The 9,882-nt window shown below is 39.5% G+C and overlaps 3 protein-coding genes across 4 annotated transcripts in view; all 3 read right to left on the bottom strand.

Moving 5' to 3' along the window:
• stub1 (STIP1 homology and U-Box containing protein 1) overlaps positions 1-4,023 on the bottom strand; it is an 8,069-nt gene extending 4,046 nt beyond the window's left edge. Inside the window, exons 1-5 of the mRNA XM_014008197.1 lie at positions 3,208-4,023; positions 2,868-3,066; positions 1,237-1,402; positions 1,019-1,094; positions 827-883 (exon numbers count right to left, since the gene is read on the bottom strand). Of these exons, the coding sequence (XP_013863651.1) occupies positions 827-883; positions 1,019-1,094; positions 1,237-1,402; positions 2,868-3,066; positions 3,208-3,321 (612 nt within the window). The 5' untranslated portion in view covers positions 3,322-4,023. The remainder of the gene's footprint in view (positions 1-826; positions 884-1,018; positions 1,095-1,236; positions 1,403-2,867; positions 3,067-3,207) is intronic.
• Positions 4,024-6,828: 2,805 nt separating this feature from the next.
• LOC106517394 (redox-regulatory protein FAM213A-like) lies at positions 6,829-9,190 on the bottom strand. The gene is made up of 5 exons (XM_014008201.1): positions 8,457-9,190; positions 8,227-8,318; positions 7,484-7,624; positions 7,221-7,385; positions 6,829-7,144 (listed from the first exon to the last, which is right to left on the bottom strand). Exons 1-5 carry the CDS (start codon positions 8,602-8,604, stop codon positions 7,058-7,060), a joined length of 633 nt encoding a protein of 210 aa, XP_013863655.1. The 5' UTR covers positions 8,605-9,190; the 3' UTR covers positions 6,829-7,057.
• dydc2 (DPY30 domain containing 2) overlaps positions 8,574-9,882 on the bottom strand; it is a 6,353-nt gene continuing 5,044 nt past the window's right edge. The window contains exon 10 of one of the 2 annotated variants that reach the window (XM_014008195.1): positions 8,574-8,660. The gene's annotated coding sequence lies outside the window, so the exon portion shown is untranslated. The remainder of the gene's footprint in view (positions 8,661-9,882) is intronic. The other variant, XR_001310204.1, reaches the window with a different exon arrangement.

Raw genomic sequence — 9,882 nt, 5'->3', positions numbered from 1 at the left:
GAGTGACACTGGCAATAGCAGCGCTGTAGGAGGGGGACAACTGAAGGTTCAGTATAAATGTTTATCATCCAAATGTTAAGCATCCAATGTTTACTTTCTATTAGTTTAATTAAAATCTATCTAGAGGTGATATTTTGCTAACACAAAAATAAACGAACACATGCACAAAAAAAAAACATGATGACTCATCTTTTGCCTTTTAGTGGTAAGCAATAAAATGGTCAATAAACACTGACTTCCACAATGTTTTCTCTTCATTTCTTTGAGTGTTCCTGAAAGTCAGCAAGTTGCTCTTTGGAATGACCTTATTATTGTATCATGTTTTTGATCTGAGTTTGTTTTACAGAATGAAATGTTTGAATGAGTGCTCATCCAAGACTGGTGATTCCCTACTTTCTGCCAGGGGTTGTAATCAAGGATTTATGTAAACATGACAGTGGCTAAAATAAAAATTGCACCAATAGTTTTGAGTCACAGAGCTACAATAGAAGACACCCTGCTGACAGACGCCATTGTGTTTTTTTTTTTTTTTAAATCAACACTGTTATTTCTATTAACTCAGTGAAGTCAACAATCATCTCCGACAAGAAACTTGGCAAACAAAAAGCAACGGTTACCACAGCAACAGCTTAGGATAAAAATAAAATAACTGTCCTAAGGAAGAAAGCAATTTCACCAGGCTTAGAGCCGAAGCTGTAAAAGAGAAGAACTGCAGAGGTAAATGTTGTTCACGAGCCTGCCTGGGTTTCTATGCTGTCTAATGAGTATGCTCCTACAAACTGTAATGTTTTACAATATGAAATAAAATGTAAKAAAAACAACTCACTTTTCTTTTTTCATCCACTTGGGAGAACAGCTCATCCATGTCCACTAAATACTTGTCCTGTAAGCCGGTCACATTTCATGAAATTCAAACCAGGTTCCAATATTAATTCTTGTTTACACGTAATATTTTGACAATGGTTTTATTAAAGTGCGCCAAACAAATATGATTGAAAATAAATGCAGAACGACCTACATGTTTTGATGCGATCTTTGCAGCATCTCCTGTGTTTTGATTGTCATCCTGTTTTTCTCTGTACTCTTCAAGTTCTCTGCCAAAAAAAAAAAAAAATACATTTAATCACTCAGTCTGAACGTATARAAATGACCTGGAGAACTGCAAACCAAGCTCATTTCATAAAAAAGGAGATTCAAAGAATCTGCAGCGGTGAGAAAAGCGTCTTGCTTCCTCACCTTTCCTTCTCAGCCAGTATGAGTTTGGTCAGATACGCGTGCAGCTCRTTCTCCTGGTTGATGCGCTTCTCCTCGATGCTGTTCCAGCGTTTTTTCTTGGCAATGCGCAACGCACTGGGTATGTCGTCTCCGAAATTCATCCTTTGCTCTTTTGCCAGGTTATAAGCTACAAATTAAATGAACAAAAAAAAAGAAAGAATAAGAAGTCGAACAAAACTTAGATAAGACGTTTTTTGTAAAATTCTGTTTACAAAAAGATCTCTAAACAAATGTTCTTCAAGTATTTAAAGTAAATCTGACAAATAATAAAAACAATAAAAACTTCGGATTATAGTGAGCAGAGATATCCACAGAAGATGCATACAGAAACAGCTCTCTGGCAAAATGAACTGTAGGAAGATAGTGTCTAACAATAAATGTAACAAAATGTATTAATCTTCTACCAAAATGCTGCTCGTACAGAATGTCTGGTATGTATAACAATATTTAAGCTTTGGTTTAAAGGGTTGTTATAAATGTCAACCCTGGTTATAAAGCTTGTTGTGAGGCTCTGAGGAGGATGATTGCATGTGGCTTTAAACCAACACATGAACACAAAGTTCTCATCATTACGATGCAGGGTATCTGTCAAAAACTGTATCCGTTAGTAATCAGCTGGTTACAGTTTTTCTAAATAAAAGAAAGATCAGAACCTTCTGGGCTATTACAGTGTCAAACTTATGATAAAACAAGAAAACAACAGTAGATTTCAAACTGAAAAAGGCAAACACTTTTTATTTTTTGGCTCATTTGGTTTTATGTGGCAAAAATGCTGTAAAGAAATAAAAGTTGTTGTGTTTGATGCTCTGTTTGATGGCAAAACTAATTTAGAAATTGAAAGCTGAATCCAACTGAAGTCCTTTCCGTCTCACATTCCGATGCAGAAGTTGCCTTTTACTAAATGTAAGAATCACGTTGAACGTTGAACAAAAGGTTCAGGAGTGCGCGGCTCACTGGTGATTACAGTGAGGCAGTAACTTATTCAGACAGGTAACAACACATTGAAATAAATTTTAACAAGAACATACAGTATATATTAACTCTGCTGTTTGACTTTTCCTTTAAAAGAAAACATCAGTTTGGTATTTTTGCAAATTAAAACCCAGTAAAAACATGTCAACACCTGCAAAAAAAACCTACAACTGAAGCTGTGCTGCTGTTTGTCGTGCATGAGCTTTAAACATCATCCAGACGGAGGATGGCATTATTGATATCAAATGTTAAGATTAGAGCCCTGAAAATACAAGCAGCAATAGCCTAAAGAGGGCATATTCATAATTCTACCTCTCTGAATTCTGTTGTTCATTACTTCTTTTTTTTTTTACACATCTGAGCTTCTTTTTTCTAAGCTAATTTCTTGAAATAGAATAAAGAGCCGCATCCACTTCATTTTGTTCTACAAAGTACTTTGACYCCCCAAGACCACCAGCAACAACAGCAAAAAAGATCTCAAACACGAGGAAACGTGTCGTGTACATTTAAACCTTAAAGAGGAAATTTGTAAGCAAGATTAYGCAACTTGTGAGACAAGATCTTCTCCACAATGACGGTTTCTGACACATTTTGACCTCTTTTTCAGAGCTTCCTCTAACCTTTCTGCAGGTTGCCGATGGCCTCATCGTAGTTCTCCAGCTCCAGGTGACACTGGCCTAGAAAAAAGTGGGCCTTGACCGACTGACTGTCCAGCTCCAGAGCGTGCTTGCAATCTGCCAGAGCCTTGTCGTACTGCTGCAGCTTCACATGGCAGAGAGCCCTGTTGGTGTAGTACACTGCCACTGATGGATTACGGTTCTGTGGGACAAATAAAAATAAAAATAAAAATACCAGAAAACACACATCTGGAATAATACAGAGCACTGCTGCATTCCGGTCCCTGGTACAGCCTAAAACTCCAGCATCCTCTTCACTGATGTTACAATAACAGCTACTCACAATAGCTTTGCTGTAGCAGGTCGCAGCCTCCTGGTACTTGCGGCAGAGGAACAGCCGGTTCCCCTGCTCCTTCAGCTCCTGCGCGGTGGAACTCTTCTCCGGGCTGCCGGCCATCTTCTCCACCGGCTCCGCGGGGCCCGCCTCGCCCTGCTTCCCAATCCTGTTCCCCGTCTCTTCGGCTGGCTAGATGTCAGGTTTCAGAATGTCCCGCCCGTCCCGGATCGCCCACACTGACAAAGCAAAGATACAAGGCTTTTCCAGGGTCACTGCAGCGCACCTGCAATGCGCGTCTTTTTTTAGGTGCAATGCTGCTCAATGCCACCCAAAAGGTTTAATTTGCTGACTGTGCGCACTGCTGAAAAAAACACAGCTAGGTGTCTAGACTGAATTAACTATTCAGATGAACGGACTTCGGCGGTGCCTAAATGAGCAGCGCAGCCGCCCACCGAGCTAGTTAGRACAGAAGTTTGAGTTTAACTTTACAGCAGATTTACAAAACGGTGGGTAAACAAACAACCCTCTGCGCAGGACCACTTGAGGTACAGCTATCAAAGCAGCTATTGTGGCACAATAAAATACACTTTAGTCAGACAAGACAACGGAGCTAAGCTAAGTTAGCTAAGCTATTTGTGCAGTGGTTTCACACCGGGGGTCGGTGGGTACGACAACTCAGCAAACCTAGATGTATTTACAGAATTCACCATTAAAACACCTTCTGACATAAAATAGTAACCTTCTGAAGCCCTAGTCTGTCGTAAGGACATCTAGAWCAGAACGCCGCCTAACACCTGAGAAAACATAAATTAGCTAATGCTAAAGTTAGCTTGTTTTTCACGTAGCGCACAGCCGCTCGTTTCCGTGGAAATTACTGCTAATTCTCAAGACTCACTGTATCAAACACTCACCTTTTTTGATGACTCCCACATTCAGGTGAATGTGATTCTATTTATATTGATATAAAGTCTTAATCTATTGATTTTTCTCCAGTAAGAGATGTCATGACCAGGTTGTTGTTATGCTGACGTCAAGGACTCTTTACGTGACATCTACGGAAGCCGATAGGCAACAGCCCTAATAAAATTTTGATAAAACAGATTAAAAAAAGGTAACATATAATTTAAGATTATTGGATTATACTTCTTAAGCACACACTTTACACTTTAAACAAGGTGAATTATTTTTAAAGTGAAAATGTGCCAATAATACAGAAGTATAGACTCTATTATTTAATAACTACATTATTGAAAATTTCTAAAACAAAAAAAAAACTCTTAACATTACCTAAATCATATATTATGCAATCTAAAAATGTATGTGTTTTTAGTGGGGTTATTTGTATAACAAGACAGACGGACCACCAGCAGATGGCACTCCACAATTAAAAAAAACACTCGTACGTCAAACAGTAGCATAAAGTAATAAGTATATAGGTTTTAAGACCTAAGTTTTTATGATTAATTAAAAACCATGAAGCTCTAGAGATAATTACTTGAACCACACCCAACCAAGCCAGAATATTGAGAATGACAGAAGCCATCAGTGAACAGCCAGTCAGATAATATATAATAAATAATAAATACAGTATGTGTACCACAAGTACATTACAGTGTCTGTGGTGCTACACCAATGAAAGTAGCACCCATCACAGATTTCTGGAAACACAGTATGTGTCATCCTCAGGGAGGAGTCAGACCATTTTAAAGAAATTATAACAAACTATCACAGAGACTTCCCACCCACGGTGGCATCGATAAATGACCTCAATGAGCCTATTTGGCACAAAAGTCTTTCAAGTTTAGCAACAGCGTAATCAGCATGACTGTGAATGTGGACAGGGTCACTTTCATCACAGCCTCTGTGAAGTCTCTGCAGTGTGAAGATTAGAGCACATCCCCTGAACAAACACACTATAAATGTGTTGGGGGTGTACTCAGCTGCAGACCCACCAGCAATTTGTCCCCAGCTGTGTTTATTCTCTACTAGTTTGATCCACTTAAGCCCCAGAACACCCACCAATCCATCTAATCAAGTCACAGGAACACATAAGTTGATGCTCATTCATGTTTATGGCGTAAAGCCTCCCACATAGCCATACATTTGAATACAATTCTACATAAAAAATACTAAAATATCATCATTGACTAGTTTGCAGCAGAGGAAATGTATAAACATGAATATTTKAAGTTAAACCACACAAATGCACAAAAATCATTGATTCTTTTGTTATATTTCTTTCCAAAGGACACAGYTGGTCACTGTTTCTGTTGCATCACAAACTTGGGATTGTATTGTAGCTCCATATTTTTCAATCCTTTTGTTCAAATTAGAATGTCAAAAAATTTAAAACATTTAAAGTCAAGTTTGCCATCCACATCCCACCCACAGCTGCCCACTGCACCAGCTGGCTGAGCATCCAGTAACCTTGGATACCAGACTAGGAAACTGCTCGACTCCTTTGGCACGGACAAAAAGCTGCCACTTCCTGATTGAGCCTYGTCTTTCTCTCTGCCCGTGTGGCGGTTTCTCCATTTGGCAACGACATCCTTTGTTTCATGCCAAGAGAGAAAGGGTCACACTCTTAACGGCAGGAGAAACCTTAGGTTCAGTAAAACAAAAGCAGTGATTCTCCACCACGGGGGGTCTTTTGTTCAGTGGGTTTGCTCATTTTGAGGAGAAAGTCTTACAAGATTTAATGCAGTTATTTCAAGAGCTTCTGAAAAGGACATTAAAAAAGATTGTAAAACTTTTTTTGATTGTTATTAACTTGTTTGGGAGTGTTAAACCTAAAGAATGAATGGGCAGTGATAAGAGTTGTTAGACACCAGGTCTGATCATTCTTTAAAAGCACAACTTAATGTAAAAATATTCATCCTAGAAACATTTACCTGCCGGTGTTAAATGTTWAAGTTGATTGTACTTGGCCTGATTTATCTTCTCTTAACATACATCTTTGGGAGCATCCAAATCCCTCTGACACACAACTCTGGATCTTTACAAAAGGAAGTAATGTCCCATGTTAAGGACATGTGATCTCCATGTTCTGCTTACCACAGATTTGATTCCTCTCCTCTTTCTACTTTTATTTTCCAGAATTTCCCTGAAAATATTTGGCTTTTGGGATCTAGCGCTCCTCAGAACTTGTGTAGCTGGGTGGAACCAATTATCAGCTACTTGTCTGCTTGTCAGAAGTATGCACACTTGTATTTACCCCACATGACATCCTGAACATACTCTTTTCATACAACCATCCATATCCCCACATCACTGCAAAATGAAGAAAAACTTTAAAAAGGACTAAAATTCCTGTCTGATGTTTTGTCATGATGGGTAGATTATGCTCAGAACCTTGACTTCTGTCACCCACAGCTTGAATCCCCTGCTGATGGCCTTTAAGGCCCAAAACTGAACTGTAGCTGGGACAGTTAAGAGTTGCTAGCTTTTTGTCTGCATTTGTATCAATTTCATCCCACGTGGGGAAGAAACTCCTGCAGAAAAATGGAACTCAAAATAACTTTTTGGGGGAAGAAGAAAAAAAAAATCCARTCCAATCTCCAGCCAGAGGAATTCAATGACTAACATTTCTGTGCAACATTATTCCAGTTATGAGGAATAAAAGCAAACTTGAAGACAAGGACATGATTTATTGGTCAGAAATGTTCACCTCTCAGCTCCTAAGATACAAATGTATTTGAGTCATACAGGAAACTGTGTTAAACATCAGGTCTGCTCCTTTTGTTGCATTTAAAAACAGACCATCATGAACACACCCAAAGCCTTTATGATCTCTCAYACAAAATGCACTTTTGTTTCTCAGAGACAAACACTTGAGCAGCTCGAGTCTCTAATGTTCCTATGGGATYCTTTTGGCAGCTTGGAGGACGTCTGAAATGTTGACTTTGTCTCCAAACTCCTTTTCTCTGTGCTCCAGGAGAATCCCCTGCAAAAATAAAACAAAACATTTTATAAAAAAAAAAACACGCACTGGTTGTTAGCTTCATTCTTGTGGGTTTTACCTGTTGGCCTCGTCCGATGACAAAAACCCCACCGAGCACAAAGCCCTCTCCCGAAACGTTTCCGATGAAGCCTCTTCTGAAGGCTCGCACGCCGCTCATCCACACTCCAAGACGCACGAACGCCAGCAGCCCCATCTTCCGTTCCCGGGGCCCATAAAACCTCCTCTGCAAAGCAAAGTCAGTCAGTCAAGAGGACCTGAACAGATTTTTCCACAAATACTAAAAAGACTTTAGTGTTTAATTTATTATACAATTTTACCCACCTTRTCATCCAGGAAAATCTCACCCTTGAAAAAGGGTCTGAAGTTCTGGACCTCCGTGCCGATGTCCTCCTTCACCACAGCATAAAGAGGGACCCCGAGCTGGTCCAGCTGGGGTTTCAGAGAGGACAGCTCTGCGGCCTCCTGCAGGATGAGACACTTTTAAGTTCTAGCATTACTTTCATTTAAAAGTTTGAAATGTGCATTAGACTAAAATCATCTCTTGTTGAGAAACAGACTTRAAAATAACACGATGTGCAACATGTGATGTCATGCCATTACAGCAAAGCCTCGCTCATTATCTGTAAAACTGAGTTGGCTATATGTGATGATTAGATGTTCAGTTATTACCTGAAAGTATTAAAATCCATCAAGTGGGTTTTAAGATATTTTGCTGACACTTATCTACCTTTGGTTTTCAATGATGGAGATAATCATCCTTACATCAACTCTTAAACTGTCTTTAAATTTCATGCATTCAGTATTTTTTGGTTGCACTTCTAAGCTCTTGTTAAACTTTTAGACTTATTGACTTTTTAGTGACACTTAGACTAACTAATCCCCTTTTTGAGAATTAATATTTAACTTTAGAGCAACAATAGAAAAAAGTTAAACATCTTCTTAGACACATGGTTCACACAAACATGTTTAACTTCAGTGAAGTTTAAACATTTCCAGACATCTTAAAAGGATTTCAGAAAGAATAGGAAAATGTGCAAAAAGCTTGGGGAAATAATGCGATATACCTCTCTGCACAAAAATCACCCCGGTCGGCGCACTGCCATGATAACAGCTCCAGTTTTTTCCCACAGAGTCTTGGCTTTGAAAGTTTTGGATTCTGAGTGAAATGAGGTGAAAGGGTGAGAGTTGGGCAAGAGATTAAAGTTCCAGTTAAACAAAGACCCTTTTGAACACTTCAGGCATTAACAAAGGAAAGAAATGTATTAAAGTGTTTCAAATGGGGATAAAAACCTACCTCCTTTCAACGTCTTCAGTTCAGCAGTTTCTAAGTATTGAAGAGTTGCCGTCAGCGGTGGAGTCAAAAAGAAGTCGGTGAAGAAATTCAGAGCTCCGGTGACCAGACCACCGACTTTGGCCACAGCGTCTCCAAGAAGTTCCATCATTGTCTCCGTTGTCCTCTTCACTTCACTGCCCCTCAGCTGCTCTGACCACACACAACCTGAAAGAGCATTTAAKCCCAGCTCCGCCTGACTCCCTCTCTCAAACCCAGCCCTGTTTGGACCCAGATCCTGATCAGATGGTCTGATTAAACTCAGCTGTGTTTTAATGATCCAGCTGATGAGTCTGAAAAAAAAAGCTCAAGAAAAAAAAACAGTCTGACTTCAGGTCAAAGGTCAGAGGCAGAAAAATGCAGCGTCACTCCTTTGAATCTCAGATCTGGACTCTGTTGCAAGCAAACAATGACTACTCAATCTCAGCTCTGTCTCTGGTGCTGTTTAATCAGAGCTGAACACCACCTCCAGTTCACAAACAGAGAGACTTGTGAAGTTACATTCATCAGATCTTATCTCTTTTACAAGTCTGATGCTCAGAAATGTTGGCATAAATGAATAAAAGCATAAAATCAAATTAAAGTCTAGCATTACTTGAAGGAATGCAYTCTGCCTGTTTCAGTGTGAAGACAAAGATCATCTTGTGCTGAGAAATCAGTTAGAGTCAGTTTTGGTCAAGCCTAAAAATAATTTGATGTGACATGATGAGAGATGAGACTGTGTTGTAAATGATTCTCAACGCACCCATTTCTTTTTTTGCACAATATCAGTGAAAATGCCTGAATTGTAGCCCGATTTGTGATTCGTAAAGTCAGATGAACTGGGTTGACTCCAAATGTCAATCAGATGGAGATGAGAGGATTTCAACCCTGTTCCTCGTGACCCACTCCTGTTTTGTGTTTCCTTGCTTCAGCACAGCTCACTGAAATGACAGAGTGATTGACAGGCTTCGAGTACGTCATTTCATTATTTGAATCAGGTGTGTCAAGGTTTGAAGACCTCTAGTACACATCCAGTGATTACTGTCTGCAAGGGTTATTAAAATTTGTTCAGTGGTTTATTAGATATTTTTGCTAATAGACACACACAAGTTGGTTCGTCTATATTTGTGGGGACTTTGCATTGTCTTCCATTAGTTTTTCAGTCATTTCTACAGCCTAACCAATCCACCAAACGCACAACAAACCACGCCCTGTCCAACCGCAAAGCATTATGGGTCACCCGCATGACCACACAGCACCGTGACAGAGTACTGCCACAATTAAACTAGTGCCCCTAACTAGTGGACCAACACTATACTGTATTGATAACTCAAAAATGTACATAAACCAGAAAATAAAACCAAGCCTAACCTCTCTGAACTGTAAACAGTCAGGAACTCTTCTAAAT

Source organism: Austrofundulus limnaeus, unplaced genomic scaffold (assembly GCF_001266775.1).
Source record: "Austrofundulus limnaeus strain Quisiro unplaced genomic scaffold, Austrofundulus_limnaeus-1.0 Scaffold48, whole genome shotgun sequence".
NCBI lineage: Eukaryota > Metazoa > Chordata > Actinopteri > Cyprinodontiformes > Rivulidae > Austrofundulus > Austrofundulus limnaeus.
The sequence above is the reverse complement of the archived record's forward strand: the minus strand, read 5'-3'. Positions and strand labels throughout refer to the sequence as shown.